Below are 15,750 nucleotides of genomic sequence, written 5' to 3' on the forward strand. Positions count from 1 at the left end.
GCACAGCAGAAATGAATCCAACTAGGAACCATGAGGTTGAGGGTTCGATCCCTGTCCTCGCTCAGTGGGTTAAGGATCTGGTGTTGCTGAGGTTGTGGTGTAGGCCGGCAGCTGCAGTTCCGATTGGACCCCTAGCCTGGGAACTTCCATATGCTGCAGGTGCGGCCCTAAAAAGCAAAAAAAAAAAAAAAAAGTCAGAGGAGGGCGTGCATGCACGTGGGCGCGTGTGCCTGTGTGTGTCACACAGGGAGTTAATTATCATGCTCCGGGAGGGGGTAGGTTGAAGTTGCCTGTAGACTCCTCTGGGGGGAAATGAGAAGTTTTCCGGTCATGAACACAAGAACATTCTAATGCAAGAAGGCAGGAGCAGTCACAAGATTAAACCTGATGACGTTTGTTTACAAAGATGGACCTGGCCCTGCGATAGAAAAGAACTCGGCAGTGGGGACCTGGAGGCAGGGCAGCCAGTGAGGAGTCTGTTGGGATAATTTAGATGGTGGTGTCCTGGGAGACAGAACAACTTCATTTCCTGAAGGCTTAGGACCCAGACAAGGCTCCAAGTGGTTTTAGGACCTATCATTTAGTGGTTCTCAGTCCTGGCTGTGTATTAGAAGCACCTGGGGAGCCTTGAAAATACCAGGGCCCGAGCTTCCCATCCAGTGAGATCGAATCTCTGGGGATGGGAGTTCCCATTGTGGCTCAGTGGGTTAAGAACTTGATTAGCACCCATGAGGATGTAGGTTTGATCCCTGGCCATGCTCAGTGGGTTAAGGATCTGGCACTGCAGCAAGCTGTGGTTGTAGGTTGCAAATGTGGCTCGGATCCCACACTGCTGCGGCTGTGGTGTAGGCCAGCAGCTGCAGCTCCAATTTGACCACTAGCCGGGGCATTTCTGTGTGCTGCAAGTTTGGCCTTAAAAAGGAAGGGAGGGAGGAGGAAAGAAAGAAAGAAAGAAAGGAAAGAATCCCTGGGGACGGACCCCTGGGCATCAGTCACCTTCAAAGCTCCCCAGTGATTCCAATACACGAGGGTCAGGTTTGTTGACCTGACAGGGGCTAGGAACTGGGTTTGTTCACAGCCTAAAGCCAGCGCCTGGGACAGCCTGACACGAAGTAGGTGGTCAGCAGATCTCTATAAACATCTTTGTAAACAACAACCTTATAAGGTGCTCCTTTTATAATAAGGACACTGAGGCCCAGAGAGGTTGAGTTATCAGCACAAAGGCACAAGGCTGATAAGGGGAGGTGCTAGGACCAAAATACGCACAAGGAGGGCAGCCCAGACTCTTTTGAGGGAGGTGGACCCCAAGGGAGATGGGGCCGAGGAGGAGATGAGTGGGGTCTTTGGAGGAGGAATGGAGGTCCCAGCCCCTGCCTCACCCTCAGTGCTCCCCAATCCCCGAACCTGATCGGCTTCAGACAAAGGTGGTGGGCGGGGGCAGAGAACCCAACAGGAAAGAAAGCTCAAAGAACTTAGGGGAAGGGGAAAGTGAAACCTCCCCCCCACACACACACCAGGGCGGGGTGGGACTCAGCGGCTGGAAGCAAGGGCAGCCCTCCCACCCCTGACGGGAATGAGGAAGGGGGAGGGATGCAGATGGCCAGCACCCCCCCTCCAGCACCTGCTTGCTGCCACTTCCACACAGGCCTCCTCCTCTTCCCAGAACACCGCTGCCTGCTCCCTCCCTGCTCTTCCCGCTGGCTTTTCCCTCAGAGCGCTGACACCCCCACCCCGGGTGCTTGCACACTCGTTTATCGGAGCCCGTTGCTGTCCTTCTTGCTTTGCTCTCTCCTCCCCAGAGCCCAGAACAGCACCTAGCACAGAGTAGGTGCTCAGGAAATGTCTGTTAAGTGAGCGCAGGAAGGAAATGCTTATGACCCCAAGAACGCAGCTGGGCTGTGTTGACTTGTCCTTAGAGGACTCGGTCCAGGAGGATCAACTGGCCCATTGCGAAGATGACAAATGACAACAGTTTTGGTTTTGCTTGAACCCCGGGGGGTTAAACTTGGCAGTCCATCTCCTTGGCTTGGGAACTCCAGGCCTCACCAGGGGCCCGGAAAGCCTCCCTTTAAAATAGACTTTCTGGAGTTCCCATTGTGGCTCAGCGGGTTAAGAACCAGACTAGTATCCAAGAGGATACAGGTTCGATCCCTGCCCCGCTCAGAAGTTTAAGGATCCCACATTGCTGTGGCTGTGTGGTGTGCTGGCAGCTGTAGCTCTGATTCGACCCCTAGCCTGGGAACTTCCATATGCTGCAGGTGCAGCCCTAAAAAGAAAAAAAAAAAAAAAAAAAGGACTTTCCCCTCAGCCCACCCCCAATCCCGTTCCTTCTCCCCACAGCGCCCCACTCTTGTGTGTCTAACACGTGTCCTTTTGATCTACTTTCCAGGCCTTTATTTCCACATATGTCAGTTACAGGCACCACTTTTCTGGGTGCTCACTCCATGAAGCACTGTGCTGAGCACTTTATGCGTCACATCTCGTTTTATCATCACATGTCCCTGGAGGAGCAGCTATCACTGTCCCCGTTTCACAGATGAGGACAGTGAAGCACAAAGAGCTTGATTCACTTGCCCAAAGTCGCAGAGTAAGTGGCAGAAATACACAGGATTGTTGTGCATGTCTGTACATTTACTTTCCATAAACACCACTGTGCTAGAGCTCTTGTTCTGCATTTTTTGGTTTTTCACTCAACACGGTGACTTTGAGCTTCGCCCACATTGCCATCTGCCAGGCAATTCCCTGGTGACAGACAAGTTGGCAGGTTCCAACTCTTGGCCATCTCCAACCTTGCTGGGACACGTTGTCTTCCTGTTTGTGAGAGGTTTTACACCCAGGAGTGGAACTGCCAGAGGGCACTTAGCGGCCAAACTGCCCTTTCAAACATGCCACCTAATTGACACTCCCACCTGAAGCGCCAGACGTGTGTGTAGCCACCTCCCTACCAGATATCAGTCTTTTCTGATTTCCAATCTGTTGGGTGTCCTCTGGGATCTTGTATTTGCCTTTGCAGCTTTTTTTTTTTTTTTTTCTTTTTATGGCTGCACCTACGGCATATGGAAGTCCCCATAGATCCGGCAGATCCAAGCCGCATCTGCAACCTACACCACAGCTCAGGGCAGTGCCAGATCCTTAACCCCCTGAGCAAGGCCAGAGATGGAACCTGCATCCTCACAGATACTATGTCAGGTTCTTAAGCTGCAAAGCCACAATGGGTACTGCCCTTTGTAGCTTTCCGATTACTGGGGTGGGTGCAGAAATCCTAGCCCTTATTCTATTTCTGAAAATGACATTTGCGCGCACACACACACACACAAATAAGAAGGACGTGGTTTCAGAATAAAGACAGCTCACCCTGGTGATGGGGGGTGAGTGTCATCCAGGTCCTGCCCCCTCCCCAGCTGCAGGGAGCCCCTGAGAGGGTCCATGGAGAGGAGGGGCTGAGCCCCGGGGCAGCACCTGGGTCACAGGTGTCCTTCCAATGCTGCAGCGCCCAGAGCTGAGAAGAGTGGGAACCCGGTCCTGTGCGCATCCTGGAGACAAGCTTACTACATCAGAGAAGGGATGACGGAGACCTCAGCTGGGGGAGGTCACGAACGCCACCTCCCCACACTCTGGACCCCTACACAGGCCCGGGCACAAGCCCCTGCCCATCTCTGGGCCGCTGCGCAAACTCAGGCCACACCTCTCACTTCCTGAGCCTCAGTCTTCTCCTCTGTAAAATGGACGTGATGGAGTTCCTATTGTGGTTCAGCGGAAATGAACCCAACGAGTACCGCAGTGGGTTAACGATCCAGCACGACCTGCCGCTTAGGTGGCTGATGCGGCTCAGATCACACATTGCTGTGGCCACAGCTGTAGCTCCAATTTGACCTGTAGCCTGGGAACTTCCATATGCTGCACCTGCGGCCCTAAAACAAACAAACATGGACATGGCTCAGCCGGGAGACCACAGGGAAACCCGACAGAATCAAACCTCGATCTGGGACTTTGCCCTCTCCCCGCTGAATAGGGTCTCCCCTGAGCTCTGCCCAGGATGCGGGGGCACCGCTCAGGCCCCGGGCTCCCACCGTTCCTGTTTTACGCTTCCTTTTCCTCAGCGCACATATCATCATTTGACACACTCTTATCTTCTTTGTCTGTCTCTCCTCCTCAGAAATCAACTCCAGGAAACATTTTGTTCATAGAATCAGCACTTCCTAGAATAGTATCTGGTGTGCGAGAGGTTCTCAATAGATACCCCGATAAAATAAAGTTTATATGCAGATATCATAAAGGTGCTTGTATTTTAAGTGTTCAGCCTTATATATATATATATATTTTTTTTTTTTTTCCTCTTGGCTGCGCCCATAGCATGCAGAAATCCCCAGGCCAGGGATCCAACCAGCACCACACAGCAGCGACAATTCTGGATCCTTAATGCGCTGAGCCACCAGGAAACACCAATATAATTTTATATATAACCACGACACTGTTCAAACTATAGAAGATTTCCAGAAGGCTCCACTGTGACCTCCCATTAGCCTCCACCCCCCAGGTCACCCGTTATACTGGCCCCCACTGCATCAATTAGTTTCACTCATTGCTAAACTATAAATGAATTATGTCAGGAGTTCGCGTCGTGGCTCAGCAGAAACGGATCTGACTAGGAACCATGAGGTTGCCGGTTTGATCCTGGCCTCGCTCAGTGGGTTAAGGATCCGGCGTTGCCGTGGGCTGTGGTGTGAGTCGCAAACTTGGCTCCGATCTGGCATTGCTGTGGTGGCTGTGGTGTAGGCCGGCAGCTACAGCTCTGATTGGACCCCTAGCCAAGGAACCTCCATGTGCTGCCAGTGCGGCCCTAAAATGACAAAAGACCAAAAAAATAGATGATTTGTCATTGCATGTACACTTTTGTGTTTGGTTTTTTTTGCTTGGTATGCCTACAAGATTCACCCTGATAGCTCATGTAACAGTGGCTTGGTTTTTTTTTTTTTTTTTTTGTCTTTTTAGGGCCGTACCAACGGCATATGGAGGTTCCCAGGCTAGGGGTCGAATCAGAGCTGTAGCCGATGGCCTACTCCACAGCCACAGCAACGCCAGATCTGAGCTGCATCTGTGATGTACACCAGAACCCATGGCAACGCTGGATCGTTAACACTGAGTGAGGCCAGGAATTGAACCTGCGTTCACGGATACTAGTCAGGTTCGTTTCCACTGAGCCGTGACGGGAACTCCAGTATTAACATTTTTAAACAATTCAATTATTTACTTATTTGTCCACACCTGTGGTATATGGAAGCCCTGGACCATGGATTGAATTCAAGCCACATCTGCAACCTATGGCATTCAACACTGGATCCTCAACCCACTGTGGCGGGCTGAGTAGCGAACCAGCGATGCCACAGAGACAAGTGGGACCACTAACCCAAAATATCATAGCAGGAACTCCCTGGAGTATGAACATTCTCCTGCGTGTCTTTTGGTGGCCGTACGCCTGGGAGTGGCATTGCCCTGTCACACGGAAGTGGATGTTAACAGACCCAGTGAGAATCTGCCAGACCGTTTTCTGAGGCGGCTGCACCCACTGCCATTCCCCCTGCAGTGTGAGTTCAGGTGTCGCCACCTCCACCCTCACATTGGTGATACCAGGCTTGTCGGTTTCAGGCTTCTGGTGGGTGACCGCGGCATCTCACTTCCCTGCTTGGTGCTCGATGAATATTTGCTGAATGAATCCTCAGATGGGCAGTGGAGGGAGGTTCTCCACTTGGGCCCTTACTCTTCACCGAAGGTCGGGGTGCCAGGCTGCCACTCTGGCCTCAGAAACCACTCTCCACTTCACACACTGGTCACACTGACAGCCCAGGGCCTGGTCCAGGCTGTGCTAAGGCATCCAGATAGGACGCGGCCCGAGGCTCAAAGTTCCCCAAAGGACAGAGAACAAAGGAAGAGAATCATCTGATTCCCAGGAAGAACCTGCAGATGGGTACTGACAGGCTGTGCTCTTCCCAGCGCCCAGTCGTATCCCCAGGACAGGGCAGAGCCCTCTTGCCTCACCCCCAGAGGCACCCAGAAGCCAGGAGCCAGCCGGGAGCACTGTCCCTGGGCCCCCTGCCCTCCGACTCAGGAGGCTGCACTCCCAACACTTATCAGAGCCTGGGTCACACCCTTCCCAATGGCCTGGACGGTCCTTGGCAAAAACTGCTGGGTCACCCATGTTGGCCAGACCACTCTTCCCAGCCTCCCTCAGGTGGGACCTTGTGACAGGGCCAGTGGGGAGGTAAACAGAGGCTGGGGGTGGGGGGCACTTCAGTCCTGCCCTAGGAAAATCTCTGTGGGCTCTGAGATTTCCCCTTAGTGACCTTGCAAGCCATGAGTTGAGGATGGTGGGCCACGAGATGAAAGGAGCCTGGGCCCAGAAGTTCCTCTTGGAGAAGCGACCCCACTGATCAGATGGGGGGCATCTCATTGTGAACTTTATGTGGCCGAGACACGTCCCTTATATTTGGACCTATACACTTTGTTACATTAGCCCTTTGCCCTAACTAACAGGTGTAACTGGTATACATAGCATAGCATGCTAACTAACATAGGTAGTAACTAGCCCCATCTTACAAATAAGAGAACAGAGACAGGAAAGCTACAGCCCTTGTTCAAGGTTAATAAGTGGAAAAGCCAGGACCCGAATCTGAAGCCTGGCTCCCAAGGTTCCACTCAAAAGCCCTCCGCTGAGGCTGAGCCAACGGGCTGAGAATGCAGAGGCCCAGGCCAGCAGCCGCTGGGCACCTCACTCCCACCTGCACCCCCTGGAGGAAGGCTCTCCCACCCTGGCCTCCTCACCTTCCCCAATCATCACTGAGCCTTGTCACCCTGAAGCCTCTCAGTTCGGAACCTCACCTCTTTTTCTGGCAGCACCTGGAGCATGTGAAAGTTCCCGAGCTAGGGATCAAACCGGCATCACATCGGCAACCACTGCAGATACAACGCTGGATCCTTAACCCGCTGTGCCTCAAGAGAACTCCAGAACCTCAGCTCTGGGACACATCCCAGCCTCGGGCTCCCAGAGTGTCTTCCTCTCCCACTTGGGGTCCCCAGGGCCAGAGGTGTGCCAAGTCCCCACCCTACCTGGAGTTGCGCCCAGTTTGCTGCTGGGGAAAACCACTCCCTCTCCAGGGCCGATGAGAACCACCTCCCATTCGCAGTCCTTACCAGCCAGAGTTCTCTCAGTACCAATGTCAGAAACCCAACTGGCTTCCAGGCAAAAAGTAAATTTGTAAGCTCACATAACAAAGAAGTCTAAGGTATACAGGCACCAGGGCCCAGGTGTCCAGACTATCACCGGAAGTCTGTGGGTCTGGGCCTCTCGGCTCTGCTGTGCCAGTTCTGTTCTCCGTCAGGATCGCCCCCTTGGGGTGGGACGCGGCTTCCAGCAGCCACCAGCCTGTATCTCACTGGCCTTGCTACCCCGGTGTGGCCACCAGCATCCTCACCTGAACTCCTAAGAGGGTCCTCTGCCGCCACCAGCACCACGGGGGAGCCAGCAATCTTGTCAAAACCCGTTCTCCAGGGGCTCGCCTAGAGTCCCAGGGCTCAGGTGTACCAAGTGGGAGAGGCCACACTCAGAAGGGTCACGACCTCATTGTGTCTGACTGGCCAGGCTGGTGGTCCCCTGTCCTCAACCTCACAGGCTGCACAGAGGTGGTTCCCCAAAAGTAAGTACAGAGCAGGAGCAGATGAGAAGCAGATGCAAGCCACGTGCCCCCAGTTCCAGCCGCCCTGAGCCCAGGGCTGCCACCCTGTCTCCTACTTGGCGGGAAAGTCACACACTGCCAGGTAAAATCGGACACCTCGACTCCACCAAACCCACGCGCCCCTTTCCCTTAGGCTGGGGGCTCGCAGGAACCCCATCTCCCGCCCTCAGTGCCCTGCCATCCCTGCAGCCCCTCCCTCACAAGCTCGCACTCCCCCCCTCACTGGGAGCCGCTGCCCTCTGTGGTCTCCACCTCCAGTCCTGAGCGTCGCTTCCCCTCGCAGCCAGTCCCATCCCGCTCTCCCCGCCTCCGCTCCTCCTCCCTGGAGCCCCTGGTGGGCACCGCAGTGGCTCCTGGGGCCCCTCTGGGGTCCCCCGGGGCCCTCCCACGCTCTGCTCACACACCCGTCTCCAGCCCTGCCACCCAAGTGCCACTCCACACCCCGCCTCAGTGGGCTCAGAGCGCCCCAAATTCATCACAGCGGACCCTGTGATCTTCCTAACCCTCCTCTTCCCCGTCTCCTGGGTAGAGGAGAACCCCCACCCCACCCCCACCCGAAGACACCCGAGTCCTTGAGGATCCCCTTCCATCAGCACTCACGTCTGTGGGCTGCCCTCACCTCTAGGCTGCCCATCGCTGCCCTGGCCTCTCCAAGCCACTGCTCCCTGAACACAACACATCTGCCTCATTGGCCTCGTATGCATAGCTCCAGGGTCCGCTCAGGGCCCCTGGGGGCTCACAAGCCGGCCTTCAAGGTCCCCCACGACCTCACCTACCTCTGCTCCCACTGCCCCTTCCCATGCCCTTCAAGGCCACTGGCTCCAGCTCTAGTTTTCAAGAGCTGTCTCTGTCACCTGTCCCATCTGTCCCTCTGCAGCAGCCCAGAGGGGGCAGAACGGTCTCCCTCAGAGAGACAAGAAGAGGCTACTCAGAGTAGGAACCCGCCCAGGGTCACAGGGCACAACAAGACAGGCTGTCTCCCGGCATGACTGGCACTGCCGGCTCCGGCCCTCCAGCACTCTGCCCACCTTCCCGCCATCAGCACCCCGGGCCCGGCCCCCTTCAGTCAGCTGCTGCCCAGCCGCCCTGGCCCTGGCTCAGTGTGGGGAAGGAGGCCATTAGGCCCTGGACAAGAGCTGGGATGGATACTGGAATTCCCTTTTATTATTTTTTTAATAAATTTAAGAACAGCTCTACCCTCTTCCCCCCAGAGCAGCTAAAAGGGGGTGTGGCCTGGGGGGCAGAGGGCGCTAGGAGTCATAATCTTCTTCGTCCTCTGCGTCAGGTGCTGCGGGGCCCTGGGGCGCTGGGGGCAGAGGCAGAGTCGAGGTGAAGGGCGTGAAGGGTGTCGGGGGGCTGCAGGGCAGAAAGTGGGAAAGGAAGATCAGGCCACTCACCTGTGCCCAGTCCTGCCCGCTGAGCCCCACCCCGGTCCTCCAGCCAGGCAGGCCTGGAGCCCACTGCCCTCTACCAGCAGGGAGCCGAGCCCAGAGAAGGGAAGGACCCAGGGCACACAGTCCCGCCCGGGGGAGGGGACCTTCTGAGAGCACAGAACCCAGCCGTTAAGTCCTCTTCAGTTCCTCCCGTCCCGTCTCCCAAATCTGCCACAACCAACAGAACCAAGGCGCCTGAGCGGTCAGAAAGGACAAGGCAGCTGGGGACCAGCTGGCCCCCTCTGGGTGCCACCGACCTGCTTACCTCTGAAAGTGGGCAGGGGGCTGGCTGGCCTGGGGTGGGGCCTGTGATGTTTCCTCTTCCCCATCAGTATCTGTATCCTCAGACTCATCCTGGGAACAAGACAGGAATCAGAGGTGACAAGAAAGGCGTGGGCCCATTACTGGAAAGCCGGACCTCTGCAGCCGCCATGTGCAAGGCAACCAACACAAAGAGGTCACAGGTGAGGATGGGACCAGGCCTCCAGCCAGCTGGGCCTGGCCTGATGCAAGGCTGCCCTCTCCACCCTGCAGAGCAGGACAGAGGGCTGGGGCCTCAGCTCACCTCCTGCTCCGAGTCTGTCCCCGACAGCTTCTTGTCCTTGCCTTTGCTTCCCATGCCACCGTTCTTCCGGCTGCCGCCGCCTGGCTTCCGGCCCCTTCGGGAAGGTGGAGTCCATCTGCCCAGAGGTCTCCCCACTCCTCTGCCATCCCCCAAGACACCTCCAACCCCGGGGGCCTTGGCCTTCCCACATGGACACTGACTCCCCCACCTGCGAGGACCCTTGTCCCCGTCCATGTGGTTGTCTTCCCCATCTCCCTGCATGTCAGGCACAGATGCCACCAGATCCTTTAAGAAGTCAAACTGCTGCTCCAGCTCAATGCACTGCTTCCTGGAAGAGGTGGGGAGGGAATGGCACTCAGGAGGGGCACTGTCTGTACTCTCAGCAAAGTGCTCTCTGGATGTCAGGGGAACAGAGCCTGGATCGTTTCAATCCCAACCATGCCCCCTTTCTTAGAATACCCAGTCCCTGCCAACTCAAACCTACCAGCCTTTGAGTCCTCGCCCAGCCGCCTCCCACCTCCCTCCCTATCAGGGCACAGCCTCCCCTAAGCGTGTGGACTCCAGGCGGAGGCCCCAAATGAGCCCTCCCCGATCAGAGCCACTCACAGGTGGGATGTGGTCATGGTCTTGGCATTTCTAGATTGGGTCACTTGGCAGGCCTTCTTCAGCAGTGACTCCAGGAAAAGCTCGAGTGCCCGAGCTGAGGGTCGTCAAGGCGAACGCGGGTTCTAACAATGTCCTGGCCCCCAAAAAGCGACCCGGGGCTGCCGGCCTCCCCCGCCTCCCTCAACCCAGCCAGCCCTCGACAGGATACAGATGATGACAGGCACAGCTGCCGCCACCTTCCCAATCTCTTCATCCGTCTGCATTATCTTCTTGATGCGTGCCTGAGAAAGGGGCAGAGAGCTCGGACCCCGTCGCCGCGGCCCCCGAAAGGGTGCGCGGGGCGGGGGGCAGAGAGAGGGAGCATCCCGGGAGGAAGGGGGCGGGGGGCACCGACGCTGAGAGGGCACGGAAGGGGGCGGGGCGTCCGGGCCCCCGAACGGCGCGATGCGCCCGCCTCCCTGGCCGGGCCTGGGCCGGAGCCTCCCGAGAGCCCGGCTCGTTCCTCCCGAGGCCGGCCACGTGCTCACCGGCGGGAACCGCGCGTTGTACTTCTTCTTCTTGCTCGGCATCTCGGGGCCTCTCTCGCCGCGCCGGGCCCAGCGCCGCCGCCCGCAGCCTCCCGGCCCCCGGGCCTGCTCGTCGCCCGCCCGCCGCGGTTCCCCCGGGTCCTGGTGCCGCCTCCTCCGCCCCCGCCACTCCCCCCGCCCCCGACAGGGTCCTAGCGCCGCCGGTCAGCACTCGGCCGGCGGGGCCCGAGCGCCCGCCCCTCACAGCCTCCCGCCTGGTGCGAGTCTGTCCGGGACTGGACGGCCGCGGCCGCCCGCCCCCAAGACCTGAAGAGCGAACGTTAGCTCCGCCCCCCGCAGGCCCGCCCCGCCTCGCGTTCCCAATGGCCCCGCCCCCGGGGTCAGCACCGCCCCGACGGCCCTGCCCCTTCCCCCCGGTCCCGCCCTATGCTGCGCTTGTCTATAAAGTTGTTGTTGAGGCGGCGGGGCAATAAGATGGCGGCGGCGGCTGCAGCCGTGGCGGGGGCGGGGCGCGGCGGCGGCGGCGCGGAGCCCCGGCAGGAGCGGAGCCGGGCCCGGGGCTGGGCCGGCGCCGAGCGCAGCGAAGGCCGGAGGTGACGCCCGGGCGGCGGGAGGGGGCAGGGCGGGGCGGGGCAGGGGCGCTGCTCGGGCCGTGAGCGCTAATGGCGGCGGGCGCGGCGGGCGCGGCGGGCGCGGCGGGGCGGGAGGCTGGCCCTCCCGCAGGCTCTAACAAGCCTGGGTTCGAGTCCGGGCTCGGCCCGTTGGCCTCGGATTGGTCACTGCCCTCTCTGGCCTGCATGTCTTCGTCTTTAAGTAGGCGGGATAATGCCCGCCTGGAGGCCTGGCCCTGTGGGGCCTGTCGGGGTGCCTCGTTCCATTACATCCCAGCGCCCGGGAGACCTGCCTGCCTTGGCAGCGTCGGGAGCCGTAGCTAGGCCGGCGGCCCCCACACCCGAGTTCACTTTTCGGCCCTTTCACGCACTGCAGGTGTGACCTTGGGTAAGCCCCCTCCTCTGTGAGCTTCAGTTTCCTACTCTGTAGGTCAAGGATAGTAGTGGTAATAGTCACAGCATTTATATAGTTCTTGTTCCACCTCCTAGTATTTAATTCTCTACAGCTGTTTGAGACGGGAGCAGCCGTTCTTCATTGTACAGATGAGGCAACTGAGGCACAGAGACATTAAGTTTTGCCCAAGGCCACAGGGATTAGTTCAGTGCCTGGCACCTACGTGCTCGGGCCCAGGAAGCTGGATCTGTCCTGGACCTGCCCTAACTTGGTTCCCACCCGGCAGGATGGAACCAGGCGAGGAGCTGGAGGACGAAGATTCTCCAGGTGGTCGTGAAGATGGCTTCACTGCTGAGCACCTGGCCGCAGAGGCCATGGCAGCTGACATGGACCCCTGGCTGGTGTTTGATGCCCGAACCACACCTGCCACGGAGCTGGATGCCTGGTTGGCCAAGTACCCACCATCCCAGGTTACCCGTTATGGGGACCCTGGTTCTCCCAACTCTGAGCCCGTGGGCTGGATTGCAGCATATGGGCAGGGCTATGTCCCCAACTCAGGCGACGTGCAGGGCCTGCAGGCAGCCTGGGAGGCTCTGCAGACCAGCGGGCGCCCTGTCACACCAGGTACCCTGCGCCAGCTGGCCATCACCCACCACGTGCTCTCGGGCAAATGGCTGATACACCTGGCACCTGGCTTCAAGCTGGATCACGCCTGGGCTGGCATTGCTCGAGCCGTGGTCGAGGGCCGGCTTCAGGTAGCCAAGGTGAGCCCACGGGCCAAGGAGGGTGGGCGGCAGGTCATCTGTGTTTATACGGACGACTTCACGGACCGCTTGGGTGTACTGGAGGCAGATGCCGCCATCCGCGCGGCAGGCATTAAGTGTCTGCTCACCTACAAGCCTGACGTCTACACCTACCTGGGTATCTACCGGGCCAACCGCTGGCACCTCTGCCCCACTCTCTATGAGAGCCGTTTCCAGCTGGGAGGCAGCGCCCGTGGCTCCCGGGTGCTGGACCGCGCCAACAACGTGGAGCTGACCTAGTGGGACCAAATGGAAGAGACCACCCACTGCCTCCCCTGCGGGGGATGGATCCTCTCATCTTCCCCCTCCTCGTCCCAAGGAGGCCAAGCCCCCCAGCTCTGAGGACTAGGTTACTCGGAAACTGCCTGCATCTTCGGTCCCTTTGAACTTCGGTCCTGTGTTCAAGGCTGACTTGAGTCCCCACTGGCTGGAGGCTCTGGCTCCCTGAGGGCCGGACCCTCAGCCTCTCTTTTCCGCTGCTCCCCCCTGCCGTCCAGGACCACGGGCTGGGTGCAGACGCCAGGAGGAGAGCCTTCCTTGGCCGCTCCCTTCCCTGGCTCTTCCCTCCTCCTGCATCCTCCCCTTCTCTCCCTCCCTCACAAGAGAGACAGCCTCGTGCTTCCATCCCTCTCCCTGGAGCCTTCACGGTCTAGGGGCAGAGGCCCCCGCAGGCCTGAGCATGCCATTTTGTTGGGGACGGGTGATTGTTCCCACTCAGCACCTGGCAGAGAGAGGGGGCCGGGGCCATGGACATGGGGCCTGCCCCTCCCTGCCACCTCAGAGCCCCCACCACCTTCCCTCTTTCTTTGGCTACCTTATCATGTGCCTGCTTCTGGCATTTCAATAAAACCCAACTTGGGTCTGTGTCTTGAGTGTTTAAAATGCTGTGCTGGTGGTTTCCTGCTTTGGTCGCTGGAGAGAGGCAGGGCCAGCAGAAACTGTGGCTGGGCCCCGTAATTGCCCCCAGCAGTAAGAGAGGTCTCACAGCCAAGGCTGGGTACCTCTCCGAGAGCTTCTGCAAAGCCAGCTCTGTGTCCCTTCCATTCCTAGAATCAGAATCCATTTGGAGGTAATCTCAGTGATTACCCATAAATCCAAGGGCTTGGCCCAGCAGCTCTGAGGAACTGTGCCCACTGGGCGTATTTGTGTCTGTTAGAGAAAGGTACCCTTTTGGTCCTGGCAGTTTTAGGCCAGGGCATATGGTCTGGTGAGCAGAGGATGGGTTGGGTTTCTGCTGCCTAAGCTGGATATCCTTGTGCAGTGAACAACCTGCACAACCGTAAGTAGCCCTGGAAGTCCTTCGTTTACACTCACCTCTTGCACTACCCTGAACATCGCAGAGGCCATTAGACTGTTTGCAAAGCACTTCATGTGGATTATTTCATTCTCGTGACCTGACAGTAGGAGATTTTGACCCAATTTATGGTCAAGAAAATGGAGCCCAAGAGGAGAAGGGCGTTCCCTCAGGGTTATGCAGAGTTAGAACTTGCACCCAGTCCTCCTTGGGCAGAGTGTGGTCCCTGGCCTCACCTACAATTAGCCCTTCACAGCCCAACAGCCACGCTCACTCACGTGACCTCACAGGCCCACACCACTCAGCTGAGGCTGCTATGGCTTCTGGCTCCCAGCCCCCAGCCCCAGCCCTGGCTTTGGCCTTGATTGGAGGCCAGGGTGTCTGGCAGGGAGCCTCTTGGGCTGCTGCTCTCGTGCTGTGCAGGCGCTGACTCAGCCTCCAGCAGCCTCATCAAATTGGAATGTGGGACAGGGGAGCGGAGATGCCACTAGGCTGACTGGGTGGAAGTGGGTGAGTCACAAGATGCTGGCTTGGCCCCCTCCCCAGCTTCCTCCCCACCCGGAGCTTCCCCAGAGCTGAGTCCCCCTCAGCCCAATCCTGGGAAGTCCCCAGAGTTGGGTGGTTGAGTTGGAGCCTGGTGCCCTGCTCTCCTCAGACTGTCCGTGCCTTGCACTTGACCAAAGTGGGCCAAGGCTTGGAGGGATCCTGGCCAGGCCCTCGTGGGCCCCACAAAGATGCCCAAGTGGTGTCAGCACCAGCTGGCTCTCCTTCCATAACCAAGCATCTCGCATACTCTCTATCCTCCCAAGGCTCTGCCTTCGCCCCTCCCTTGCAACGTGCCTCCTCTGCCCCATTCTCCCCGCCCCTCCCCCCTCCCTCCCTGACAGCCAGCTGTCCTGCAGAGTGGCCTGTGTCCCTCGGGGCTACTCAGAGCCCTCTGTGGCTCCCACAGCCTGCAGCTTAAAATTCATTCTCCTGAGTCACCATGGCCTAGCACCCCCTAACTGTCCCAGCTTCTCTCGGGCGCCCCTTTCTGAACGCGATTTCCCTGCTGGAACCAACTGGTGCTCCCCTCACCCCACCCCCAGCGGCACGCAGTCCTGGGCCTCAGCTCTTCTGCGTGAACACTTGCCTTGCGGCGAGGACGCAGCAGCTACTCATGTAATCACTGGACTGAGGGCTATCTCCCGCTGGCCCCTAAGCCGTGTGCCCAGTGAAGACAGAACAATGCGTAGGCCTCAGCTCTTTCCCCAGAGAGCCTAGCACGGGTTGTGGCCAGAGCAGCCTTTGCAGAAACGATTGAATGAATGAGCCACTCCAATCCAGCCCCTGACAGCGTCTCCGGACTCATCTCTCCTCCACTCCTTGGTTCACTACTTCTTGTTCCAGAATCATGTGTTGCCTGTGGTTTTTCTGGCACACCCGCTGGCCTTTCTCACTTTTGCGCCTGTTTTCACACTGTGGGGTCCACCTGGTACGAATGACCCTCACCTGCTACCTGCCTTCCTGGCTGACTCCAGAGGGCAGGTGTCATCCGCTCAGAGGTTTCCCCCTCCCCCATCCGTCCATGCCCCAGGCTCCTGCAATGCCCAGCACCCTGTGGCACTCTCATCTGTGTGTCTGGGGCCCCTCAAGGACGGTGGCCACGCTTTATCCCCCAGGGTGTCCTCAGCATCCAGCCCAGCCTAAGTGCCAAGTGAATTGAAGGAATGAGTGATTGACTCCAAATCACCCTCTGCCTCTCAGCCTCTGTTCCCTCCTTCTGTGAATGAGGAGATCCAGGCACT

General features: G+C 58.3%; 2 protein-coding genes across 4 annotated transcripts; one reads left to right on the plus strand and one right to left on the minus strand.

Moving 5' to 3' along the window:
• Positions 1-8,876: 8,876 nt before the first annotated feature.
• DRAP1 (DR1 associated protein 1) lies at positions 8,877-11,018 on the minus strand. Its single transcript, XM_047775239.1, has 7 exons — positions 10,862-11,018; positions 10,543-10,615; positions 10,335-10,428; positions 9,937-10,056; positions 9,729-9,822; positions 9,429-9,517; positions 8,877-9,086 (listed from the first exon to the last, which is right to left on the minus strand). The coding sequence occupies exons 1-7, from the start codon at positions 10,901-10,903 to the stop codon at positions 8,981-8,983; spliced, it is 618 nt and encodes a 205-aa protein (XP_047631195.1). The 5' UTR covers positions 10,904-11,018; the 3' UTR covers positions 8,877-8,980.
• Positions 11,019-11,303: 285 nt separating this feature from the next.
• On the plus strand, positions 11,304-13,551 carry C4H11orf68 (chromosome 4 C11orf68 homolog). 3 transcript variants are annotated; one of them, XM_047775236.1, is made up of 2 exons: positions 11,304-11,454; positions 12,153-13,551. In XM_047775236.1, exons 1-2 carry the CDS (start codon positions 11,336-11,338, stop codon positions 12,907-12,909), a joined length of 876 nt encoding a protein of 291 aa, XP_047631192.1. In that variant the 5' UTR covers positions 11,304-11,335; the 3' UTR covers positions 12,910-13,551. The 3 variants fall into 3 exon arrangements, with proteins under 3 accessions (XP_047631192.1, XP_047631191.1, XP_047631194.1); XM_047775235.1 differs by having other exon boundaries at positions 11,321-11,454; positions 11,979-13,551; XM_047775238.1 differs by lacking the exon at positions 11,304-11,454 and adding an exon at positions 11,545-11,860.
• The last annotated feature ends 2,199 nt before the right edge of the window (positions 13,552-15,750 follow it).

Source organism: Phacochoerus africanus, chromosome 4 (genome assembly GCF_016906955.1).
Source record: "Phacochoerus africanus isolate WHEZ1 chromosome 4, ROS_Pafr_v1, whole genome shotgun sequence".
Classification (NCBI taxonomy): domain Eukaryota; kingdom Metazoa; phylum Chordata; class Mammalia; order Artiodactyla; family Suidae; genus Phacochoerus; species Phacochoerus africanus.